This window comes from Gorilla gorilla, chromosome X (assembly GCF_029281585.2).
Source record: "Gorilla gorilla gorilla isolate KB3781 chromosome X, NHGRI_mGorGor1-v2.1_pri, whole genome shotgun sequence".
Classification (NCBI taxonomy): Eukaryota; Metazoa; Chordata; class Mammalia; order Primates; family Hominidae; genus Gorilla; species Gorilla gorilla.
Genome location: NC_073247.2, coordinates 27,183,496 through 27,209,628, shown reverse-complemented (window position 1 = coordinate 27,209,628; position 26,133 = coordinate 27,183,496). Strand labels below are relative to the sequence as shown.

General features: G+C 47.9%; 2 protein-coding genes across 11 annotated transcripts in view; one reads left to right on the top strand and one right to left on the bottom strand.

Moving 5' to 3' along the window:
• SYAP1 (synapse associated protein 1) overlaps window positions 1-9,593 on the bottom strand; it is a 46,885-nt gene extending 37,292 nt beyond the window's left edge. Inside the window, exon 1 of the mRNA XM_019019567.4 lies at window positions 9,263-9,593. Within this exon, the coding sequence (XP_018875112.1) occupies window positions 9,263-9,437 (175 nt within the window). The 5' untranslated portion in view covers window positions 9,438-9,593. The remainder of the gene's footprint in view (window positions 1-9,262) is intronic.
• A 6,607-nt stretch (window positions 9,594-16,200) lies between these two features.
• Window positions 16,201-26,133, top strand: part of CTPS2 (CTP synthase 2) — a 124,531-nt gene continuing 114,598 nt past the window's right edge. The window contains exons 1-3 of one of the 10 annotated variants that reach the window (XM_063703088.1): window positions 16,201-16,453; window positions 21,225-21,424; window positions 21,676-21,770. Coding sequence is in view for 1 of the 10 variants with exons in the window: in XM_063703087.1 (XP_063559157.1) it covers window positions 17,440-17,677; window positions 21,676-21,770 (333 nt within the window). In the remaining 9 variants the exon portion in view is untranslated. Of the gene's footprint in view, window positions 16,454-16,520; window positions 16,618-16,657; window positions 16,841-17,264; window positions 17,678-21,224; window positions 21,425-21,675; window positions 21,771-26,133 lie in introns of those variants that run through there. The other 9 variants (XM_063703091.1, XM_063703089.1, XM_063703087.1 and 6 more) reach the window with 9 other exon arrangements.

Sequence of the window (26,133 nt, the reverse complement as noted above, 5' to 3'; positions counted from 1 at the left end):
CAAAAACTATAGTATACCTGTTGTTAAATTCTATGCCTGATGTTTTTCAGTTTTTATTTTTTTCCACAGTTTGGATTAAATTCTAATTTTTCTGGCCACAGGTCTTCAAAATAATGTTTTCAATTTTTCCTTTTCCTTTTTCCCCATTTTTCCTATTTGGAAATCACTGAAACCTAAGCTGTGCTTTCTTAAAGCCCTGTGAACTGAAGACTAGACAACTTAAACTTCAGAAGAAAACAGCAGTAACCTATTTATATGTGTTGCTGTTACATACTATTATGTTTCAGCAGGTGCTGCCTCTAAGCCTCTGAAACAGAGAGTGCTACCGGGAACAAGTCGACCTCTTCTACTTCAGTGCTGCATTCAGTGCCCCATAATGATGAGCCCCTCTAAGCAAGAAGTAGCCAGAAAGATTATGATGCCCCATCTCCCTACGATTCTCATGATAAATAAATATACAAGCATGATAGAAATCATGCGCAAATTGACAGTGGGGATTGCGGCAGGCCAGGACTCACTAACATAGGCTTCCATCACAACTGTTTCAGTACTGACTGAGTGGTTAAGTTAAATATTAAAAGCCAGTGACCTTATCCAAAGGCTGGGATGTAACAAAAGCCCAAGAGTTTTGCCTAGGACTTTCCTGAACCTTAAAGCACGATTAAGTAAGTTTTACTGGGGGGTCTGAAGAGACTCCCCAGGCCTCCACAAACAAGTTGATTGGGAGTCTGAAGGAACTCCCCAAACCTCCATGATTTAGCTGGAGACAAGATAAGGGTAATCACCTCAGCACCTGGACCCAGTTAGATAAAGTAAATTTACTGAGGCTCCAGAGGAAGGTCTTCAGGACTCAGACCTTAGTTATAGATTAAAAGAAGTTAATCACTTATGTCTTTAGATGAGTGCACACTTACACGTAGACATATAGCTTAGAAGGCATATAAGCTCTGGAAAACTTTCTAATTTTGAGTTGGTCTGGTGATAATTTCCAGGCCTTCTCCCTGTAACTGGTTACAGAAACAAAAACTCTCTTCCTTCCCAGTTGACCTGCATCTTGTTATTGGGCCACGAGAAATAGCAGCCTGACCCTCAGTTTGGTCCAGGAACAAAACCATGCTTTGCAGTCAGAGAAACAAATCTAAAGTTCCGAAAGAAGAGGGTTCTTTTGGAAATAAATTCCTTTTATCCTTTCCTCAGAAACATATTTTGAATTCAAACAATGATTTTTATTCCAAGGGAGAACTGTCATTTAAAAACTGGTATTTTAGCATAATCATTGCATTCCTTAGATTTTAATGACTCCATGGATGGAGTTTACTGAACACACTGAATATCTGAGAAAGCACGAGTTCTTGCCCTCTAGGAACGTCCATCTCTAAAGCAAAACAAATAAATAGAGAATCAAAGACAAAAGGAGGAACAAGATTATTCATTAAGCAGATGTGGCAGCATGGAGGGAGAACTGTCTCCAGAGAGTTATTAGAGTGGCCTGGGAGTGAGATGCAGAGCATGACAAGAGATTTTCAGGGAAGAAGTCCATAAAGACAAGAAGTGATTTATTAATTTTGCAAAGAGATCAGCTGACACCACGTTGAAGACAGTTTTTATTTTGATTTTTATTTTTTATAGAGATGGAGTCTCACTATGTTGTTCAGGCTGGTCTCAAACTCCTGGGCTCAAGCAACCCACCCGCCTTGGCCTCCCAAAGTTTTGGGATGACAACTGTAAGCCACCACACCTGGCCAAAGACAGTTTTTATGAACCGGCTAGGAAAAAACTGAAACTAAGATAGGAGTTAACAGGAAGTAACAGGAGTACAATGTCCACTTCAGTCCATAAAGTGAGGGTCTGAAACGAAGTAGCGCCAAAGAAAAGGAAGCCAAATTCAAATGTATCTGAATACGACTTAGCGACCTGCTGGAAGGTGGGGGCCGACAGCTAACATTTAAAGTAGTTGTTTTACCTTCATTTTAATTATGCCATGTTTTATTCTCATAACCTTCCTGGGACAAGGAGAAGGAATAATCTGCCCAGTTCAAAAAAAGGGAAGCTGAGGCTCACAGAGGAAAAATGATTTGTCCTATGTGATAGGGGCAGATCTTGCTGACTGCCCAGCCAGTAGCCCATCTCTTCTGCTTTGTTAAAACCACCCCCTCCCCCTTCCCCTCCCCCTCTCCCTCTCCCCACGGTCTCCCTCTGATGCCCAGCCGAAGCTGGACGGTACTGCTGCCATCTCAGCTCACTGCAACCTCCCTGCCTGATTCTCCTGCCTCAGCCTGCCGAGTGCCTGCGATTGCGGGCGCGCGCCGCCACGCCTGACTGGTTTTCGTATTTTTTTGGTGGAGACGAGGTTTTGCTGTGTCGGCCAGGCTGGTCTCCAGCTAGTAACCGCGAGTGATCTGCCAGCCTCGGCCTCCCGAGGTGCCGGGATTGCAGACGGAGTCTCGTTAACTCAGTGCTCAATGGCGCCCAGGCTGGAGTGCAGTGGTGTGATCTCGGCTCGCTACAACCACCTCCCAGCCGCCTGCCTTGGCCTCCCAAAGAGCCGAGATTGCAGCCTCTGCCCGGCCGCCCCCCCGTCTGGGAAGTGAGGAGTGTCTCCGCCTGGCCGCCCATCGTCTGGGATGTGAGGAGCCCCTCTGCCTGGCTGCCCAGTCTGGAAAGTGAGGAGCGTCTCTGCCCGGCCGCCATCCCATCTAGGAAGTGAGGAGGGCCTCTTCCCGGCCGCCATCACATCTGGGAAGTGAGGAGCGTCTCTGCCCCGCCGCCATCACATCTGGGAAGTGAGGAGCGTCTCTGCCCGGCCACCCATCGTCTGAGATGTGGGGAGCACCTCTGCCCTGCCGCCCCGTCCGGGATGTGAGGAGCGTCTCTGCCCGGCCGCCCCGTCTGAGAAGTGAGGAGACCCTCTGCCTGGCAACCGCCCCATCTGAGAAGTGAGCAGCCCCTCCGCCCGGCAGCCGCCCCATCTGAGAAGTGAGGAGCCCCTCAGCCCAGCACCCACCCCGTCTGGGAAGTGAGGAGCGTCTCCGCCCGGCAGCCACCTCGTCCGGGAGGGAGGTGGGGGGGTCAGCCCCCCGCCCGGCCAGCCGCCTTGTCCGGGAGGGAGGTGGGGGGATCAGCCCCCCGCCCGGCCAGCCGCCCTGTCCGGGAGGGGAGGGGCGCCTCTGCCCGGCCGCCCCTACTGGGAAGTGAGGAGCCCCTCTGCCCGGCCAGCCGCTCCGTCCGGGAGGGAGGTGGGGGGGTCAGCCCCCCGCCCGGCCAGCCGCCCCGTCCGGGAGGGAGGTGGGGGGGTCAGCCCCCAGCCCGGCCAGCCGCCCCGTCCGGGAGGGAGGTGGGGGGGGTCAGCCCCCCGCCCGGCCAGCCGCCCCGTCCGGGAGGGAGGTGGGGGGGTTAGCCCCCTGCCTGGCCAGCCGCCCCGTCCGGGAGGTGAGGGGCGCCTCTGCCCGGCCGCCCCTACTGGGAAGTGAGGAGCCCCTCTGCCCGGCCAGCTGCCCCGTCCGGGAGGGAGGTGGGGGGGTCAGCCCCCCGCCCGGCCAGCCGCCCCGTCCGGAAGGTGAGGGGCGCCTCTGCCCAGCCGCCCCTACTGGGAGGTGAGGAGCCCCTCTGCCCGGCCGCCCCTACTGGGAGGTGAGGAGCCCCTCTGCCTGGCCACCACCCCGTCTGGGAGGTGTACCCAGCAGCTCATTGAGAGCGGGCCATGAGGACAATGGCGGTTTTGTGGAATAGAAAGGGGAGAAAGGTGGGGAAAAGATTGAGAAATCGGATGGTTGCCGTGTCTGTGTAGAAAGAGGTGGACATGGGAGACTTCATTTTGTTCTGTACTAAGAAAAATTCTTCTGCCTTGGGATCCTGTTGATCTGTGACCTTACCCCCAACCCTGTGCTCTCTGAAACATGTGCTGTATCCACTCAGGGTTGAATGGATTAAGGGCGGTGCAAGATGTGCTTTGTTAACCAGATGTTTGAAGGCAGCATGCTCGTTAAGAGTCATCACCACTCCCTAATCTCAAGTACCCAGGGACACAAACACTGCGGAAGGCCGCAAGGTCCTCTGCCTAGGAAAACCAGAGAACTTTGTTCACTTGTTTATCTGCTGATCTTCCCTCCACTATTGTCCTGTGACCCTGCCAAATCCCCCTCTGCAAGAAACACCCAAGAATGATCAATAAAAAAAAAAAAAAAAAAAAAAAACCACCCCAATTTTGATGCGTGCCCATGTGGCCAGCCCCAGAGAATGAATCTTGACAAGGCCACACCAACGAAGGTAATGGCACTACCTCTGTCAGGATCTCTGCCACATACTTGCTGAGAGTCCCGTGAAGCTTAGAAAAGCCATGTGACAGCTCCACCCCAAGAAATTTAAGGGGATACCTGCAAGTCGGCATCCAGAAAGATTTTCTTTCTTAATAAAAAGGGAGCTATGGGGAGAGTCCTCGTCCTCCCTTTCTACTGCAGTTGCTGTCTTGTGAGCCTGAAATGATCAGCCTGAGGATGGAAACCAACTCACTGTGGATGAAGGAGAGGAAGCGTGGAAGAGATTGGTTCCCTGATCACATCGTTGAGCTATGGAACGGACCCTGGGACCTCCCTCCCATCCCCACATTTCTTGGAGATTCTGCAGAAAAGCATTAACATGGCAGGCCTGAGACTGCTGTCCTTGGAAAGGCTTGCTTTCAAGGTTGGCCACTGGCTGGGTGTCCGGGAACTTAGATTTCAGGAGGGCTCCCACCATTTCTTAAACTGCTAAGAATGCCTCATTGTGGTTTATGCTGAACTCCCGCTTTCCTTGTGGGGTCTGGAATTTGGATATGTGGCAGGCAGAGGATACCTATGCAACCAGTCCCCGGTAAAAGTCCTGGGCACTGAGTCTCTAATGAGCTTCCCTGGAAGACAGCATCTCACACGTGTTGTCACAACTTCTTGCTAGAGGAATTAAGCACGTCCTGTGTGACTCTACTGTGCCTGCTTACCCCTGGACTTCCACCCCATGTGCCTTTTTCCTTTCCTGATTTTATTCTTGTACTCTTTCATTGCAATACATCACGGCCGTGAATACAACTATATGCTGAGTCCCATAAGTCTTCCTAGCCAATCATCAAACCTGGGGATGGTTCTTGGGGACTCCCTGACACAAAAATAAAGTTCCTTTCATTAAGCCTCTGATCACTGGACTTTCTGTAATTTGCAAATGATATAACAATAAAGACAGTAAGTAGTGTAGGGAACTCAAACACAGGCTATCTGCCTCTAAATCCCAAGCTCATGCTCCAATCCCACACTGCCTCAGGTCAGTTGAGCAAGTTGACAAGGGCTTGAAGAACTGAAAGGAATGGTAAGAATAAAGTAAAGTAGGAAGAGCTTCAAAGGTCAGAAAAAACATAAATTTATTAAAGTAAACATAGAGCAAGGTAGAGTTTAAGGCCTGCCGCAAGAATAGGAAGAGAATAAGCATACAGTGGCAAAGTCTTAGGAAATTAATATTCTTATAAAGTAGTTGGTTAATTTTTCAAAGATACTATATTTCATACAATTTTAGAATTTCAGCATCTTAGTGTGGGAATGGACCTTCCTATCCAGGTAGCCCCACTTCCAGGGGTAGGGAGCACAGGACTTAGAAGGGCAGCAGTAATTACTGTTACTCAACTCTAATCAGAAAATTCTTCTCACTTCTCTAGTCATTTCTACCCCACAGCCTCAGGTCTATCCTCATAAGGAACATCTACGACTTCTTTTCTGCAAAAGACCTTTCAGATTTTCTGCAATGTCCCTAAGTTTCTTCTTCAAATTGAGATCCCCAATTTTAAAAAGTATTGTTCATAAGCCCTAGGATCCAAGCTATTGACTGTTTGCATTGTAAACCTGGGTGCGTTATCAGAACTCAATTAGATATTTTACTTCCACATCAAAGCAGGTACATAGTCACCTCTGTACACTCTAACTTTAGGAGTCCTCTTAGTTTGCAAGTTAGGCAGCTGGAACTTGAAATATACTTTCCCTACAGAAAAAAAGGAGGACAGTCTAACACAGTCCCACTGCAATACTAATAGCACTTTTCAAAGGAGGAGGAGGTGGCCCTTTCCCCATTCCTAGGCATGGAATAGTTTTAGGGGCGGTTTAGAAAAAGCTAAAGATCACAAAGCTCATCTTTGGCCATCCTCCCACTGATGTAAACTGTGTGACTGATTCAGATATTTAACATTCTCAGAGGTACAGATTTTCTTTTTATTTATTTATTTTTTTTAGAAAGAGTAGAGGCAAAGCTTTAATTTGGTTGACTTTAACAAAAACCAACCAACCAACTTAATGGCATGGGGCCTTGAGGGAGGTAGGGAGGAGCTCTTAAGTGAGTTCTCCTATAAATTGTTCCTTCCTTTGGAGACAGTGACAATCGGAGGTTGTAAGTTTATCAGGAGGGAGGGCCAAGAATCAGGAGACCAGGAGGTTTGGTTTTGAGTGAGGGAGTGGAATGCAGGCCTGGGTGTCCACCACTAACTGGTGAGTTGCCTAAATGTATAAATAGGTCACCAGGAACCAGGAAGTATTTAGTGTCCAGTCTTGAAGGTAGGCACTCAACAAATATATGCAGAACAAATGGGGCTCCCAAGAGATTTTTTTTTTTTTTTTTTTTGAGATGCAGTCTCACTTTGTCACCTACACTGGAGTGCAGTGGCGCGATCTCGGCTCACTGCAACCTCCGCCTCCCGGGTTCAAGCGATTCTCCCGCCTCAGCCTCTTGAGTAGCTGGGATTATAGGCGCGCACCACCAGGCCCAGCTAATTTTTGTATTTTTAGTAGGGACAGGGTTTCACCACGTTGGTCAGGCTGGTCTCGATCTCCTGACCTCGTGATCTGCCCGCCTTGGCCTCCCAAAGCTGCTGGGATTATAGGCGTGAGCCACCGCACCCGGCTGATATTTTATGTAGATTTCAAAAGACTTAAGAAATGAATCTACTCTGGGAGTCAGGCTCACAGATGTTTAATTCCAGTTTTCAAAACATAAATGGGTCTTCTTAAAGACAATATACTTCTTAGGATCAATATGTAGAAATAAAAAATATCTGATCATCTCTCTTGTCTCTCACAGTTTGTATATGAACTAGAACCTTTACGACTTTCTAAAATCACATAAATTTCAGACAAGAAAGAATTCTCATTTATTCTGAAGCTTTAAATTCACAATGTGTGTGTGTTTGTGGGTACTTCCATCTAACCTCAGCTTCCGTAAATATCAAAAGAGAATCTGGTGAGCAGAAAGATGGCAGCATTAGCTCTAAAGTACACATCCATATGAAAAATGCAGTTATTAGAAAATATTCAGAGGGGCCAGGTGCGGTGGCTCACGCCTGTAATCCCACCACTTTGAGGCCAAGGTGGGTGAATCACTTGAGATCAGGAGTTTGAGACCAGCCTGACCAACATGGTGAAACCCTGTCTCCATTAAAAATACAAAAAAAAAAAAAAAAAATTAGCCAGGTGTGGCAGCGCGTGCCTGTAGTCCCAGCTACTTAGGAGGCTGAGGCAGGAGAATTGCTTGAACCCAGGAGCTGGAGGTTGCAATGAGCTGAGATCGTGCCATTGCACTCCAGCCTGGGCGACAGAGCAAGACTATTCTACCTGGGGGCCTTGGGCTGAGATTATATACTGTCATGGTTTGAGATTATGTCTGTTTTCCCTGTCCTTTCATCCCACAGTAAACTTTTAAACGTTAGGGCCCAGCCTGCCCAACATCGCGAAACCCCATCTCTACTAAAAATACAAAAATTAGCTGGGCGTGGTGGTGCATGCCTGTAATCCAAGCTACTGGAGAGGATAAGGTAGGAAGATCACTTGAACCCTGGAGGTGGAGGTTGCAGTGAGCCAAGATCGTGCCACTGCACTCCAGCCTGGGCGACAGAGTGAGACCCTGTCTCCAGAAAAACTGTTAGGCCCTTTCTTACTCAAATATGTGTTTATCTACTCTCAGGCTGCTCTCCTCCCACATCCCCGTCTCCACCCCCATCCCCCCACCCCCATCTTTTAGTAGATTCTTCAAATGTTGCTGAACTTAGTATCTACCTTTGTTGCAGTTCTCTCACTTGTACTGCTGGGCTGCTTTAGGGGTCACCTCCTCAAAGATGTTTTTTTGTTTTGTTTTGTTTTGTTTTTTTGAGATGGAGTCTTGCTCTGTCACCCAGGCTGGAGTGCAGTGGTGCGATCTCAGCTCACTGCAACTTCCACCTCCCCAGTTCAAGCGATTCTCCTGCCTCAGCCTCCTGAGTAGCTGGGATTACAGGTGCCCGCCACCACGCCCGGCTATTTTTTGTATTTTTAGTAGAGACGGGGTTACATCGTGTTGGCCAGGCTGGTCTCGAACTGCTGACCTCATGATCCGCCGACCTCAGCCTCTCAAAGTGCTGGGATTACAGGCGTGAGCCACCATATCCGGCCTCGAAGATGCTTTCTCTGATCACTGAAGCCCACCATGGTCTCTCCAGAAATGAGAATTACTACAGCATGTGTTTACTCCACGTCTATTATCACCTGTCCCCCAACCCCTGTAGACTGTAAACTTGGAAAGAGCACGGGCTTTAAAATGAGACAGATCGAAGCTCAAATTCCACTTCTACCACTCACTATCAGTATAACTTTGGCCCAATAACTCTGGGCTTGTTCCCCCAACTCACTGGGGGTGTTTAACAGATGAAATGGGATATCTTTCATAAAACATCTAGTACTGCAACTTGCGTATAGCAGACAGTTGGCATTTTCTCTCCCTCCTTAAGGAAAAAGGTCTCTGTACCTAAAAAGCATTTGACCGGGGCAGACATTGACATTCAGTAACTGTCAGTTTACTTCAGACAACACGTTCTGACCTAGGGGCAAAAAATTATTTTTTCAACCAATTCAAGCTCGCCAACGATCCCCGATCTGGGGGGTGTAAATGAAGGTTTTCGAGTTGAACAAAAAAGATTCCTTGTCAAACCTGAAGACGTCGGGTCACACTGCTTGACTGCATACCTGATTCCAATGTCTGCAAACTTTGTAGACTTGTCACCAGGAACTTCAGGGACAGGACCTGACTGCTAGATGAAGCTCTGGCCTCGTCCAGATCCTCCCCAATCTCTCCCGACCCAGAGAGGACTGACCGACAGACACATCTTCCTCCCCTGCCTCCCACCTCGGCCCCCTCATCCCCCAGCCAGTCGGGCCCGCGCCCCAGGGCCGTCCCAGAGGAGGAATGCGCCCCCCCCTTCCCGGTCCCAGAGCCAGGGTAGACTCACTGCCGAAGTCTTTGGCCTGGTGGAGGAGCTCCTGGTCTCCCGCTTGCTGCAGCTCCTCCTCCGCAGACTCAGCCACCGTCTCGGACGGCTGCTCGGGTGGAGCATCTCCAATGGGCTGCCCACCGCCTGCCACCGGCTGCTGCAAGCCCAACCAACTGCTCAAGCCCCGGAACATCCCGCTCGCGGGGCCGCCGCCGCGGTCCCGATCCCCAGAGACCGCAGCGAGCACTGCTTGCCTTTGACCCCACTCTGCGCGACTCCCAGGGAGATGTCCGGAAGTCGGAGGAACACCGCAGCCGCCGCAGCCCCGCCTCTATGACGACTCCGCCGCGGCCGCGCAAGCGTCACTTCCGTCCAAAGGCTCCGCCCCGGGTGACGTCAGTTGTGACAACTGTTTTGTGCGCGTGGATAGGGGACAAAGAGCTTTCCCAGCGTAGCCCTGCCTTCCCTCTTTTCCTCATTCGCCAGCTTTGTAGGTGACTGACCTAGTAGGCATGTGGACGGTGTCTTTGTCACAGTCCTAGCCAGTCTCATTTTAAGATTGCCTCTAGGCAGCTTGGCTGGTGACTTAGTCTCGCCTTTTCAGGTCCCGCAGGGCTGCGTTCCCGCAGAATTGGATGTCTTTAGCCTCCTCCTGAGCCCAATTCAAAACTAACCCAAAGCCGCCAAGCCCAACAGGGAATAAGAGGATAGAATAAGGTGTTAAACAACACAATGGGATGCTGTCAGCAGAATCTAGACTATGAGAAGCCACAGGACAGACAACCTTGTTTCTTCAAATAAATTGCAAGGAAGAGAGGAGTGTGGTGGGGAACCTATAGATTAAAAAAGACTTAAGAGATGTAACACATGGCCCCTTGTGCATTTTATTAGGACCCTAATTCAGCAAACACATTGAAAAAAATAGTATGATACTTATTATAAGAACTGGAAATTTGGACACTGGGTAGTTGATAAAATTAAGGAATTGTGAAATTACAAAATTTTAATTGTGGTAAAATACAAAATTTACCATCTTAATATGATTTACCATCTTAATCATTTCTAAGTGTACAATTCAGTACTGTTAAGTACATTCACGTTGTTGAGCAATCAATCTTCAGAACTCTTCATCTTGCAATTAAAAGAATGAAAAATAGTCCGGGCGTGGTGGCTCACACCTGTAATCCCAGCACTTTGGGAGGCCGAGGCGGGAGGATCACAAGGTCAGGAGTTCGAGACCATCCTGGCTAACACGGTGAAACCCCGTCTCTACTGAAAATAGAAAAAAATTAGCCAGGCGTGGTGGCGGGCGCCTGTAGTCCCAGCTACTCGGGAGGCTGAGGCAGGAGAATGGCGTGAACTCGGGAGGCAGAGGTTGCAGACTCAGTCTCAAAAAAAAAAAAAAAAAAGAAAAAAGAAAAATAGAACTTCATCTTGCAAAACTGAAACTACCTATTAAACAACTCCCCATTCCTGTCCTTGTCATCCCCCTCCTCCCCTCATTCTACTTCTTGTCTGTATGGGTCTGACTAGATACCTTAAGTGGAATCATTATTTGTCTGTAACTGGCTTCTTTCACTTAGTATAATGTCCTCAAGGCTGTGTCACTTTCTTTTTAAGAGAGAATAGTATTCCCTTGTATGTATACACCACGTTTTGTTTATCCATCTGTTTATCCACCGCACATATTGAGATTTTACCAAAGAAATGATACCATATCTGGGCCAGGCGCAGTGGCTCACGCCTGTAATCCCAGCGCTTTGGGAGACCGAGATGGGTGGATCACCTGAGGTTAAGAGTTTGAGACTAGTCTGACCAACATGGTGAAACCCCGTTTCTACTAAAAATACAAAAAATTAGCTGGGTGTGCTGGCGGGCGCCTGTAATCCCAGCTACTCGAGAGGCCGAGGCAGGAGAATCACTTGAACTCAGGAGGCGGAGGTTGCAGTGAGCTGAGATCCTGCCATTGCCCTCCAGCCTGGGTGACAAGAGCAAAACTCCGTCTCAAAAAAAAAAAAAGAAAGAAAGAAAAAAAGAAATGATGCCACGTCTGGAATTTGCTTCAAATTAATACAGGATGGGGGTGGGGGGAATGGGGGGGGATATAGATGAAACAAGCCTGGCCATGGGTTGAAGCTGGGTAATTAAACATTTGTCTTTTTTATATTTTTAACTTTTCCCACAATAACATGTAAAACTAACAAAAAACTAGTGATGTGAATAACTACCCCTTCAGAGCAGGGAGTTCATGGACACATTTCCCAAGCACAGTCTTCAGTCATTAATTGTGGAAGGACATCCATGATTCCTTGCTCCCCAGCTATTTTGAGAAGAGGAGGACAGTTCCGGTGACCTGAGGGAATACATGAGGAATTGATTACAACTCTGATTTCCCTGCTGTCCAGTTTTCCAGCCTGACTTATATTTACATTTTATTCAGGTCCAGGATTTTAGGTTATCAAGCCCAACCTGTTTTTTTCTTTCCCCCAAACGGCTTTCTGAGATTTAAACAATTCACCTGTTTAAAGTGTACAATTCAATGGTATATATTTTTGGTATATTACACTATTAATATTTTAAATTGAAGTAAACATAAAATTTTTTTAGTGTACAATTCAGTGGCATTGATGACATTCCAGCCTATTTTTAGAGTCCAAGTATTCATTCAGCTTTGAAGTCAGGAGATGTCTTAGGATCAATGCCTTTCTAGGCTTTATTAAGTCAATGAGAACCTGAAAGTGGTTGAGACTTTCGGGAATAGGATATTTGCTTCAAGTATGATTGAACAGAGCCTGGAATTTGAGTGAGAAGCCTAGGATGGGCTTCTAATTCCACCATCTAGTAGGTGAATAAACTTTACTTTTTTTTTTTTTTTTTTTTTTAGATGGAGTCTCACTCTGTCTTGCCCAGGCTGAAGTGCAGTGGCACAATCTCGGCTCACTGTATCCTCTGCCTCCTGGGTTCAAGCGATTCTCCTGCCTCAGCCTCCCAAATAGCTGGAATTACAGGCACCTGCCACCACACCTGGCTAATTTTGTATTTTTAGTAGAGACGGGGTTTCACCATGTTGGCCAGGCTGGTCTCGAACTCCTGATCTCGGGTGATCCACCCACCTTGGCCTCCCAAAGTGCTGGGATTACAGGAGTGAGCCACCGCACCCGGCCTAAACTTGACGTTTTACTCATCCTTTTGCCCCTCAAGTTCCCTCACTTGCAAAAGAAGTATAGTGCTGGTCCTTCCCACAGCAGAGATAGGGCCCAGCACTTTCAGCCTTACTCTGCTTTATCTTAAGGTACACTCAAAATCGTGGTGAACACTGTGGTCACCAAGGGATAGACAGTTTTACAACTCTTCTGAAAGGTAGAATTCTTAAAAATAAGAGATTAGGCTGGGCACAGTGGCTCATGCCTGTAATCCCAGCACTTTGTGAGGCCGAGGTGGGAGGATTGCTTGAGTCTAGGAGTTTGAGACCAGCCTGGGCAACAATAACGAGACCCTGTCTATACAAAAAATAAAAAATGAGCTGGGTGTAGTGGCTTGCACCTGTCGTCTCAGCTACTCAGGAGGCTGAGGCAGGGGGATTGCTTGAGCCTGGGAGCTGGAGGCTACAGTGAGCTGTGATCATGCCACTGCACTCCAGCCTGGGTGATAGAGTGAGACCCTGACTGAAAAAAAGAAAAAAAAAAAAAAAGATTACAAAAGAAGAACATAAGCAATCAACTTAATGATGGGCTTCATTTTCATTTTAAAAAAATCATCTGGCCAGGCACGGTGGCTCATGCCTGTAATCCCAGAACTTTGAGAGGCCGAGGCAGGTGGATCACCTGAGGTCAGGAGTTCGAGACCAGCCTGGCCAACATGGTAAAACCTTGTCTCTACTAAAAATACAAAAATTAGTCGGGTGTGGTGGTGGGCGCCTGTAATCCCAGCTACTCAGGAGGCTGAGGCAGGAGAATCACTTGAACCTGGGAGGTGGAGGTTGCAGTGAGCCGAGATCATGCCATTGCACTCCAGCCTGGGCGACAAGAATGAAACCCCATCTCAAAAAAAAAAAAAAAAAAAATCATCTTGTGCGGATTCAGCAAAATGTTATGCTGGTGGTGGGCCATGAACTGACACTTGTTGAATGAGGATACATCCTTATCCCACACAATTCAGTCAATCCGCACCCTGTTATCAAATTTGTTTTCCAGCTCATTATTTTTCCCATTTGAGATTAATAATACAATAGTTATTATAATGAGCCCTTTGTATATACAGATTATCTTTTATCCATTAGCCTCATGGATGAATAGAATAGGACAATTGGATCAGGCCTCACATCCTGTGGTGGAGTCTGGCTGTGCATTGATGTCCTGGCTTTGCCACTCATATTAACTAACGTACCCTTGGTCAAGACATTTCACATCTCTGAACCTCAGGTCCCTCATTCTAAAAAGGGGATCATAACAACTGTCCTGGTTCTAAAAAGATAATGAAAGATGGAACTGTGGAAGGAAACCTTACATATGCGGCAGGTATTAAGTATTAGCACCCATACCAACGCATTTCACAAACATTCTTTCCCCTGAGCCCTCTGGAAGACTTGTTTATGCCTCTAGCCTTTTGACAAGGTGGTTCCTTGTCCCTCCCCTGGACCCCCCAACGCCCATGGAGACCTGGATCTCCCCCAAGGGTACCCTGCTGAGTGAAGCCTCTGCTTATTTTCCCAGAAACTGACATCATTGTTCCAAGTTCCTTACTGCTTCCTCCACAACACTGTTCTTCCATCCTTGGTGGGGAGAAACTCCATTGTGTTTATTTTATTTTATTTTTTGAGATGGAGTTTCACTCTTGTCGCCCAGGCTGGAGTGCAATGGCGCGATCTTGGCTCACTGCAACCTCCACCTCCCAGGTTCAAGAGATTCTCCTGCTTCAGCCTCCTGAGTAGCTGGGACTACAGGCGCATGCCACCATGCCCGGCTAATTTTTTGTATTTTTAGCAGAGACGGGGTTTCACCGTGTTAACCAGGATGGTCTCGATCTCCTGATCTCCTGATCCACCCACCTCGGCCTCCCAAAGTGCTGGGATTACAGGGGTGAGCCACCATGCCTGGTCGTGTTTATTTTTTTAAATTAATTAATTGATTTTTTTTTTTGAGACAAGGTCTCACTCTGTCGTCCAGGCTGAAGTGCAGTGGCACGGTCATAGCTCATTGCAGCCTTGACCTCCTGGGCTCAGGCGATCTTCCTGCTTCAGCCTCCCCTGGGATGCATGCCAGCACACGTGATAATTTTTGTATTTTTTGTAGAGACGGGATTTTGCCATGTTGTCCAGGTGAGTCACCAACTCCTGGACTCAAACTATCTGCCTGCCTCAGCCTCTCAAAGTGCTGGGATTACAGGGGTGTGCCATGGCGCCAGGCCTCCATTGTGTCTTGAAAGGCACTGACATTTGTTCTGCAACCTTCTCCCTTTCCTTGTCACAGTCATCTATTAGTTTCAGGCTCACTACCCACCCCGCAACCCCAATTCTCTAAAGTTCCTTGACCTTGATTGACTCCTCCACCTCCTGCCATCCTTTTGGGACCCTCGATGTCCAACACACCAGCCTTGTGGGCACTAAACCCAAGGCCAGTGATGCCCGTCTCACTTTTCTATTCCATTGTAGCTGCTACACCCCAAACTGTCTCATTTCCTGGGATATCCACTTGAAGGCCTGAACTCCAGCACCACACTCTCTGCTGCCAGTTTGCCAGTCCTCTCCTCAGAGGCCCTGGCCTTGGAGCCCTTCTCTCATCTGTCTCCCAGTCCATCAGCTCCTCGCTGGTTTTATTAATAGTTCCTGTCCTCTAGGACTAGAGCTCTGGCCCATCACTGCAATCGCAGTCTTTCTGTGCCCTCCACCTCCTCACCCTCTTGTCCTTCTATTCTATGCAATCAGGAAACTTGGGTTTCATAACTAAGAGCTATATTTCTGTAGATACCTTGCCAGATTATAGCAGATTATAGCTGGACACCACTACACGATGATGGTTTCTAAACTCCACTAGGTCTTCAGTGACTCTTGTCTAACTTGTCGCTCTAGCATCTCACACTGGTTATGCAAAATTTCCACCACTTTCCTAAAACCTTCCATCTCACTTCAGACCCTTCTGTTGTCCATGTTAGCTTCCTTCAGTGGTTTGCTTCTTGCCTTCACCCAAAAAACCTCCTGTATCCGTTCCCAGCACCAATCATCCTCCAATACTCTTTTTTTTTTTTTTTTTTTTTTGAGACAAAGTCTCCTCTGTCACCCAGGCTGGAGTGCAGTGGCCTGATCTCGGCTCACTGCAACCTCTGCCTCCCAGGTTCAAGCGATTCTCTCTGCCTCAGCCTTCGGAGTAGGTGGGATTACAGGCAGGTGCCACCACACCTGGCTAATTTTGCATTTTTAGTAGAGACAGGGTTACACCACGTTGGCCAGGCTGGTCTCGAACTCCCGACCTCAGGTGATCCGCCTGCCTTGGCCCCCCAAAGTGCTGGGATTACAGGCGTGAGTCACCCGAAGAGTGACTTTTTAGAATATTTGGGCGGGGTGCAGTGGCTCAAGCCTGTAATCCCAGCATTTTGGGAGGCAAGGCAGGAGGATCAGCTGAGGTCGGGAGTTCGAGACCAGCCTGGCCAACGTGATGTAACCCCGTTTCTGTTAAAAATGCAAAATTAGCCGAGCGTTTTGGCATCCGCCTGTAATCCCAGCTACTCCGGAGGCTGAGGCAGGGAGAATCGCTTGAACCCGGGAGGCGGAGGTTGCAGTGAGCCCAGATCGCGCCATTGCACTCCAGCCTGGGCAAAAAGGGCGAAACTCCGTCTCAAAAAAAAAAAAAAAAAAAAAAAAGTCACTCTTGGAAGCCTTAATTGCCTTCCTCCCCTCACTGCACCCCCGCAGCTCTTTGCTGCAGAAGTATTGTTCTAGGGAACCTTACTGGTTCCAACAGACGGGTGGACCTCCCACCAGACTGTGAGCTAGCTCCTCAAAGGCAGGCATTCTCTTTCCTTTTCCTTCTCTCCTGAGCGCTCCTGCAGTTCCTGGGGCGTAGTAGGGGATCCACAAGCGTTTGTGACCACTGAAGTTCTTTACAAGGGTGAGATCTGCACGGGAGGACCCGAGCGAGGGTCTCGGCTTGCCAGGAAGCCGGGGTTCTCCGGGAAGCGTGGAGTTCACCCGAGCACTCGAAGTGCCTTTGCAAAGTGAGCCACGGGAGGGAGGAGCGGTCCCCGGGCTGGGCGAGGCCTGGGGCCCAGTGCGTCCAGAGCGGAGGGTGACGGGAGCTGCCTGTGCTGGAGGAATCACTTTTTAGGCGCTTGTTTTGGACCATTGCACAAACCCGGGTGCAAACCCCAAGCTCACCAGCGTGAGTCAGCTGGGCCAGCAGCAGGGAGGAGAGGGGAAGGTGGGCGAGGAGGGCGCCGCGCACCCCGAGGCCCGTGTGGGCGGTGGGAAGATCCCGGGGGCGGCTTTGGACAGCCCCGGCAGCGACCCCTTCCCCAGCCCGACAGGTGAGCGCCAGGCCTGCCGCGGGGTGGAGCCCGCCGTGCCCACCGGCCACCCTCCCCGGTGCTACCACCACCGCGCAGGTAACTTCCCTTCTGGGCCTGTCCCAGACCCCCAGGGCCTCGGTGCCTGGGCCATCCCTCGTCCCCAGGGCCTCTCCGCCCTGCACCCCCAGCCCCGGTGCACTTGTGGGGCCGGGCTCCTTTGTCCGCTCTCTGATGGCGCCGGCTCCCTCCCCAGCGCTGAGTCGAGTCCGGCCGCCAGCCCCGTGCGTGCCGCACCCCGCGCTCGCAGACCTCGGCTGCCGGGTGTGGCGCGGGGACTGGGGAACGCTGGCCCGTGCCCAGTGCGGTCGGAGCCTGTCCCGCGCGTCCCCGGGACGCGCTTCTTCCCGCCTCCGCCCGCGCCAGCGCCCGCACCCGGATCCCCGCTTCTCCCGGCCCTCGGGAGCCAGGAGAGCCCTGAGATGGCGTTGGCGGAAGTGAAGTCCCGAGCGGGGGTCGGCGAGGCTGGTGATCAGCGCCGGTAACATGGCCTTTCTGTCCTCTCCCCGGTCCCAGTGCACCCCTTAAACAACGACTCCCGCGTTTTCCCCGTACTAGATGGTTAGGGCGCATAGTGCCGAACTACGCTGCTGCTACAGAATAGCTTTTTGGGGGCAACATAAAAAAGAATTGTATGTATGGTTTATATACAACAAAATGTCCCATTTTCAGTGTGCAAATCGACGGGATTTGACAAATTATACACTCCTGTAACCATTATCCCAAAGTGGACATTGACCATTTCCTTCACCCTGCAAAGTTCCCTGGTACCTCCTTTCTGTCAATCCGCCCCAGGCCCCGCACTCAACCCCGGTTCTGATTGTTATCATAGCTTAGCTTTGCCTGTTCTAGAACTTCATAGAACAAGATCATCAGGTAAGTACTCTTTTGTGTCTAACATTACTTTTTAAATGGCCATCACTGAGAAGGTGTCTCTGGGTGCTTCTGGTGCTTTTATTTGCTCTAGGCCTGCCTGGTCTAATGTAGGAGCCACTGGTCACATGTGGTTATTGAATACTGGAAATGTGGCAAAATCCGTACTGAGATGTGCTCTGAGTACAGGCACCTCATTTCTGAAAGCTTAGTACACAAAAAAGATGTCAAATATCTCACTAATACATTCTTACATTGTGCGTTAAAAGTGATAACATTTTTGGCTACATTGGGTTAAATAACATATATTAACATGAACTTCATTTGATTCTTTTTACTTTTTTAATATGGCTACTAGAAACTTAAAATTACGTACCTGGCTGTGTAATATTTTTTATTAGGTAGTGGAGACAGCACAGCTCTACACTGTGCTATCCTATAAACACTTGGTTCTGCTCACTGCATGTAAGGGTAAATGAAAAACTTGTCTTGACACCAGAAACCATCCTCAATGGAGGAAGTGATCTAAAACAGGGCCAGCCTTTCCCTGAACCTTTGAAACTTTGTTAAACTTACTTGTGTGCTTAAAAGAAGTAGAGGGCGGGGCATGGTGGCTCATGCCTTTAATCCCAGCACTTTGGGAGGCCGAGGTGGGTGGATCACGAGGTCAAGAGATCGAGACCATCCTGGACAACATGGTGAAACCCTGTCTCTACTAAAAATACAAAAATTAGCTGGGAATGGTGGCATGCACCTGTAGTCCCAGCTACTTGGGAGGCTGAGGCAGGAGAAGTGCTTGAACCCAGGAGGCGGAGGTTGCAGTGAGCCCAGATCGTGTCATTGCACTCCAGCCTGGTGACAGAGCACGACTCCATCTCAAAACAACAACAACAACAACAAAGTAGAAAAAATTAGGTGTCTCCTTGGTATTAAGTTGCATTTTTACAAAAGGTCTCTAAAATATCCAAGGTGCTTTAAAAAGGTATCTTGTGTTTTTGAAAAAACAGAAAATGAGCAATTGCTTATGTAGGGGAGGAAAGAGCTGATATCGTAAGGGTCACGGCTGACAGCCTTAAACAAGAGACAGATTAACAAGAGAGAAGCTTAACAATTTATTGAATCATAGGTTTATGTGACATGGGAGCCTTCAGAAATGAAAACCCCTTAAAGATGCAAGGGAAATGATCTGATTTTATGCTTGGAGTCCATGAAGCAGGGACAGATGAGCTAATGGAAATAGACTGAGTGGGGAAACCCAGCAAAGCCTGTCCACATTCTTCTTGGCCTCTCCGTTGTAGCGTTTCTTCCTCCCCGGTATGGGGTAGGACCTCTTTGGAATGAGGGTCTTAATTTCTTTATGGCCAGCTGTTGTATAGAAAGGTGGTTGAGAGGAAGGTTAGAGTCATATTTTTTGGCTTTATGGCTGGCTTTGGGGGGAAAAGGGTTCTAGTTTCTATGACTTGCCTTGGGGGAGTATGAGGGGTGATAGACAGGAGGGCAGGAGAAGGTCAGAGAGAAACTTTGCTTCTGAGGCCTTCATTTTTGGGTTTTGTTTTCTGAGCCCCAACACATACAACCTAATCACCTAAATATATTAAGACATAACATGGTGTATCTTTGACCAAATTAAGATAGAAATCTGTTTTTTTTTTTTTTTTTTTTTTTTTTGGAGACAGAGTCTCACTCTGTCACCAGGGTAGAGTGCAATGGCACGATCTTGGCTCACTGCAACCTTCACCTCCTGGGTTCAAGTGATTCTCCTGCCTCAGCCTCCCGAGTACCTGGGACTACAGGTGGGTGCCACCACGCCTGGCTTATTTTTGTATTTTTAGTAGAGACAAGGTTTCACCATGTTGGCCAGGATGGTCTTGATCTCTTGACCTTGTGATCCGCCCGCCTTGGCCTCCCAAAGTGTTGGGATTACAGGCGTGAGCCACTGCACCCGGCCATAAGATGGAAATCTTAGTGGTGACAATTAAAATTTAGATCTTAGTTTAAAAAAACATAGTCAATAATATATTCAATTTTATAGTCTGCTCTCTTTTTCAGGTAACATAAGCATTTTCTTTCTTCCTTTTTTTTTTTTTTTTGAGACAGGGTTTTGCTTTGTTGCCCAGGTTGGAGGGCACTGGCACAATCTTGGCTCACTGCAACCTCCACCTCCCAGGTTCAAGCAATTCTCGTGCCTCAGCCTCCCGAGTAGCCGGGATTACAGGTGCACGCCACCAAACCTGGCTGATTTTTTGTATTTTAGTAGAGATGGGGTTTCCCCATGTTGCCCAGGCTGGTCTCGAACTCCTGAGCTCAGGCAATCCGCCTGTCTTGGCCTCCCAAAGTGCTGGGATTACAGGCGTGAGCCACTGTGCCTGGCCACATAAGCATTTTCTTTTTATTCAACTTTTTTTTTTTGAGACGAAGTCTCGCTCTTGTCCCCCAGGCTGGAGTGCAATGGTGCTATCTGGGTTCACTACAACCTCTGCCTCCCAGGTTCAAGCGATTCTCCTGCCTCAGCCTCCCAAGTAGCTGGAATTACAGGCGCCTGCCACCACGCCTGGCTAATTTTTGTATTTTTAGTAGAGACAGGGTTTCACCATGTTGGCCAGGCTGGTCTCAAACTCCTGACCTCAGGTGATCTGCCTGCCTCAGCCTCCCAAAGAAGCATTTTCTTATATAAAAATTTATTAGGCATAATGTGACTTGTACGAATGTATGCCAGTTTTCTTCACCATACCTCTATGGCATTTTTCCATTTCGGTAACTTTTACAAAGAGAGTCATTTGAACAGTATAACAGTGCCAGAATAAGGTATAATTAAAGCACAGTTTATTTGCCCCTTAATCCTGCAGGAAAGGTGAAGTCCAGTGGAACATAGACCTTGTGTTTTTGTTTATCTCCATATTCCTAGGACTTGGAAATATGTCAAGCATGTAATAGATGTTCAAATAAACATTATATATGTAATATATGTATATATATAATTTATTTATTTATTTATTTCAGACGGAGTCTCACTCTGTTGTCCAGAATGGAGTGCAATGGTGTGATCTTGGCTCTGGGTTTGGATTGACAATGTTTTAAGCTATAAACATAGGTCAGATAGGTGGGTGCCCCGGTGACTAGTGAAGATGTGCAATGGCATTGAATGTGATCAACTGTGTTGTGTAGAGAAAGGTAGGCCCAGGGACTTAGGGAGGCCATCTGGGATGGAACACGTATATTTTGAATAGCTTCAGTTTACTCAGCCTGACCATGGTCAGCTAGTTCAAATGGAATTCACAGCTCTGACGTGTGATAACTTTAGTTAAGGTAGTTTGTTTTGAAAGGTAAGCAGAGGAAACCACAAAATCAGAATGGGCATTCCTTTGAGGAGGACAAATAAGAAGTGGGTAACTGAAATTGTTCCTACCCGAATGCATTTGTGCTGAATTTCCAAGTATGTAAAAAAATTGTGAAATTACAAATGAAAGTGAAATTTATAGTTATTACCTTTTGTTAGTTACTGTCTCTCTCTCTCTTTTTTTTTGGTACTGAGTCTCGCCCTATTGTCCAGGCTGGAATGCAGTGGTGTGATCTCAGCTCACTGCAACCTCCGCCTCCCGGCTTCAAGTGATTCTCCTGCCTCAGCCTCCCATGCAGCTCGTGTAGCTGGGACCACAGGCACACGCCACCACGCCCGGCTACTTTTTGTATTTTTAGTAGAGACATGGTTTCGCCACGCTGACCAGGATGGTCTTGAACTCCTGACCTCAGGTGATCCACCCGCCTTGGCCTCCCAAAGTGCTGAGATTACAGGCATGAGCCACCGCACCTGGTCTCTCTTTTTATTTTTGAGACAGGATCTTGCTTTGTCACCCAGGCTGGAGTGCAGTGGCACAATCACTTGGCTAACTGCAGCCTTGACCTCCTGGGCTCAAGCAATCCTCCTGCCTCAGCCTCCCCAGTAGCTGGGACTACAGGTGTGTGCCACCACACCTGGCTAATGTTTTATTTTTCTTTTGTAGAGAGGGAGTCTCACTATGTTGACCAGGTTGGTGTCGAACTTCTGACCTCAAGAGATCCTCCCGCCTCAGCCTTCCAAAGTGTTGGGATTACAGATGTGAGCCACCATGCCTGGCATTATTTTTCTTTTTCTGTAACTGTAATTTTATATTGTGGGATTACTCAGTTGCCCATTTGCCTGCCATGAGTACACAAATAATACTGTTTATGGTCTACTTTCACATACATGGTGAAATTACAAGAGCAGAAGGCCCCCGTACACACTCAAGGGAAAAACAATAGTACTCAAAGTAAAGAAAATTAAGTTATTGGGCTTCCTATAAAACAAAAGGGTTTGAATCAGAAAGCAGCAGAAAAGTCAAATTTTCCTTATGACTGTCAACTTAAAAATCACAAGATCTATAAATTTAGAAAGGAGACTTTCTTTTTTAAAACATTTTCTTTTCTTTTTTTTTTTTTTTTTTGAGACAGAGTCTCACTCTATTGCCCAGGCTGGAGTGCAGAGGCATGATCTAGGCTCACTGCAACCTTCGCCTCCCAGGTTCAAGTGATTCTCCTGCCTCAGCCTCCCGAGTAGCTGGGATTACAGGCGCATACTACCATGCTCGGCTAATTTTTTGTTTGTTTGTTTTTTGTTTTTTTTTTGACAGAGTTTCGCTCTTGTCACCCAGGCTGGAGTGCAATGGTGCAATCTCAGCTCACTGCAACCTCCTCCACCCAGGTTCAAGCAATTATCCTGCCTGAGCCTCCTGAGTAGCTGGGATTACAAGTGCCCACAACCACACCCAGCTAATTTTTGTATTTTTAGTAGAGATGGGATTTCACCATGTTCGCCAGGCTGGTCTTAAACTGCTGACCTCAGGTGATCCACCCGCCTTGGCCTCCCAAAGTGCTGGGATTACAGGTGTGAGCCACTATGCCCAGCCTAACTTTTGTATTTTTTAGTAGAGACAGGGTTTCATCATGTTGGCCAGGCTGGTCTCAAACTCCTGACCTCAGGTGTTCCGCCTGCCTCAGCCTTCCAAAGTGCTGGGATTACAGGCATGAGCCATTGCACCTGGCCAAAATTTTTCTTACCTTTTGAGTTGGAGTCTCACTCTGTTGCCCAGGCCGGAGTGCAGTGGCACGATCTGGGCTCACTGCAACCTCTGCCTCCCAGGTTCAAGTGATTCTCGTGCTTCAGCCCCGTAAGTAGCTGGGATTACAGGTGCCTGCCACCACACCTGGCTAATTTTTTATTTTTAGTAGAGACAGGGTTTCACCATGTTGGCCAGGCTGGTCTCGAACTCCTGACCTTAAGTGATCTGCCTGCATTGGCCGCCCAAAGTGCTGGGATTATAGGCGTGAGCCACTGTGCCTGGTGACTTTATTTCTTTTCTTTTCTTTCTTTCTTTTTTTTTTGAGGCAGAGTGTTGCTCTGTCACCCAGGCTGGAGTGCAGTGGCACGATCTCGGCTCACTGCAACTTCCGCCTCCTGGGTTCAAGCCATTCTCCTGCCTCAGCCTCCCTAGTAGCCGGGATTACAGGTGTGCACCACCACACCCAGCTAATTTTTGTATTTTTAGTAGAGACGGGGTTTCACCATGTTGGTGAGGCTGGTCTCTAACTCCTGACCTCGTGATCCACCTGCCTCGGCCTCCCAAAGTGCTGGGATTACAGGGGTGAGCCACCACGCCTGGTTTACTTTATTTCTTTGCAGGCTGTAACAGCCTGCAAAGGGGCCATCCCACAGGCTGGGAAGCACACGTTTTAAAGAGACAGGGTCTAGCTATGTTGCCTAGGCTGTTCTCAAACTTCTGGCCTCAAGTGACCCTCCTACCTTGGCCTCCCAAAACCAGAGGCAGGCACTCTGAAGGAGGGTTCAGTTTTATGCTGAACGGGTTGGCTAAATATACATATTCAACAGGTTACAGGAGGAGCTATGAATATTCATGAAGGTGGTCCTGACTCATGTGTATTGAATAAACATGCAAATAGCATATGACCCCTGTTCGCTTTGGGGTGGAGACTTAACATTTAAATGAATTTCAGTTAAGCCCTGTGCATCAAAAGATCTTTCCAGGACATGAAGGCACGCAAGTCCACAGCCTCTGCACACTGGCCAGAGCCAGTCCATGGTTGGTGGTCTTATCAGGAGAAAGTTACTGAAATCAGTCTCTTGTCCAATAAAAGCTGTAGTTTTGACTGGTGTAACAGGATTCAGTCAGTCAGCATCTGTGAGCTAGATGAGTTGTAATTATTTTAATATTGCTTATTTAAAAACAGTTTTTATTTTTTATTTTTTTGAGACAGAGTCTCGCTCTGTTGCCCAGGCTGGAGTGCAGTGAGCCACTGCACCTGGCAAGACTTTTTTTTTTTTAGAGTAATTTTAGGCTCACAGCAAAACTAAGTGGAAAGTACAGAGTTCCCATACACCCTCTCCCCCACCGCTATGCCCAGCCTCCCTGACTATTAACATCCTGCACCTGCAGAGTGGTACATTTGTTATAATCAGTGAACCTACACTGACGCATCATTTTTGCCTAAAGTTCATAGGTTTTTGTTTTGTTTTTTTGAGACGAAGTTTCGCTCTCATTGCCCAGGCTGGAGTGCAATGGCCTGATCTCGGCTCACTGCAACCTCTCCCTCCCAGGTTCAAGCGATTCTCTCTGCCTCAGCCTTCGGAGTAGCTGAGATTACAGGCATGCGCCACCACACCTGGCTAATTTTGTATTTTTAGTAGAGACGGGGTTTCTCCATGTTGGTCAGGCTGGTCTTGACCTCCCGACCTCAGGTGATCTGCCCACCTCGGCCTCCCAAAGTGCTGGGATTACAGGTGTGAGCCACCGTGCCCGGCGGAAAGTCTGTAGTTTATTTACATCAGGGTTCGCTCTTCCTGTTGTCCATTCTGTGGGTTTGGATAAATGTGTAATGACATGTATCCATCATTACAGTATTATACAGAATAGTTTCACTGCCCTAAAATTCCTTTGTATTCTGACTATTCATCCCTCTCTCCCTCCTACCCGCTGACAACTACTGATCTTTTTACTATCTCTCTAGTTTTGCTTTTTCTAAAATGTCATATAGTTGAAGTCATACAGTATGTATGTTTTTCAGATTGGCTTCTTTCACTTGGTAATATGCACTTGAGATTCCTCCATGTTTTTTCATGGCTTGGTAGCCCATTTTTTTTTTTAACACCAAATTATATTCCTAGAGATTGTTGTATATTTTCCACTTTACAGATGAAGGAATAGGCACAGAAAGGATAAATAACTTGCCCAAGGCCGGGCGTGGTGGCTCACGCCTGTGATCCCAGCACTTGGGGAGGCCGAGGTGGGTGGTCACTTGAGACCAGGAGTTCGAGACCAGCCTGGCCAACATGGTGAAATCCCATCTCTACTAAAAATACAAAAATTAGCCCAGCATGGTGATGCATGCCCATAATCCCAGCTACTTGGGAGGCTGAGGCATGAGAATCATTTGGACCGGGGAGGTGGAGGTTGCAATGAGCCGAGATTGTGTCACTATACTCCAGCCTGGGCAACAGAGTGAGACCCTGTCTAAAAAAAAAAAGAAAAAAAAAAAAAAAAAAGAACTTGCCCAGGTACAGTTTGTACAGATCAGTCTGACACTGGAGTCTGAGCTCTTAAACATTTTAGCATGCCTGTGAATCCTAGAGAAATTTGGTTTATCATGATGAAGTTTGTTGCATGATAGAGTTGAAATCTTTGGAAACCCAGGGCAACAGACCTAGGCACTTTGCTTGCAGAAGGTATCTACAGCTTTCTGTATAGTGACAACAATAAAAAGCCTAGAAGATAAGACTTTGTTTCAAAAAATTCAAGTATTTAGTTTGGACAGAAAACTGCTGTGTGCTTTTGAAATTTTGGTGAGACGAAGCATGGTGGCTCACTTTTGTAATCACAGCATCTTGGGAGGCCAAGGCAAGAGGATTTCTTGAGCCCAGGAGTTTGAGACCAGCCAGGGCATCATAGTAAGAACCTGTCTTTACAAAAATGTTTTAAGAATTAGCTGGGAGACGTGGCACGTGCCTGTAGTCCCAGCTACTCTGGAGCCTGAGGCAAGAGGATTGCTTGAGCCCAGAAGTTCAAGGTTGCAGTGAGCTATGAACATGCCACTGCACTCCAGCCTGGGTGACATAGGGAGATACTGTCTCTCAAAAAAAAAAAAAAAAAATTCTGAGCTAGGTGCGGTGGCTCATGTCTGTTATCCCAGCACTTTGGGAGGCTGAGGCAGGTGGATTGCTTGAGCTCAGGAGTTGGAGACCAGCGTGGGCAACATGGTGAAACTCCATCTCTACAAAAAAACCACAAAAATTAGCAGGGCGTGGTGGTGCTCACCTATAGTCCCAGTTACTAGGATGCTGAGGTGGGAGGATCGCTTGAACCCAGCGAGCAGAGGTTACAGTGAGCCATGATTGCACCACTCACTGCATTCCAGCCTGGGTGACAGTG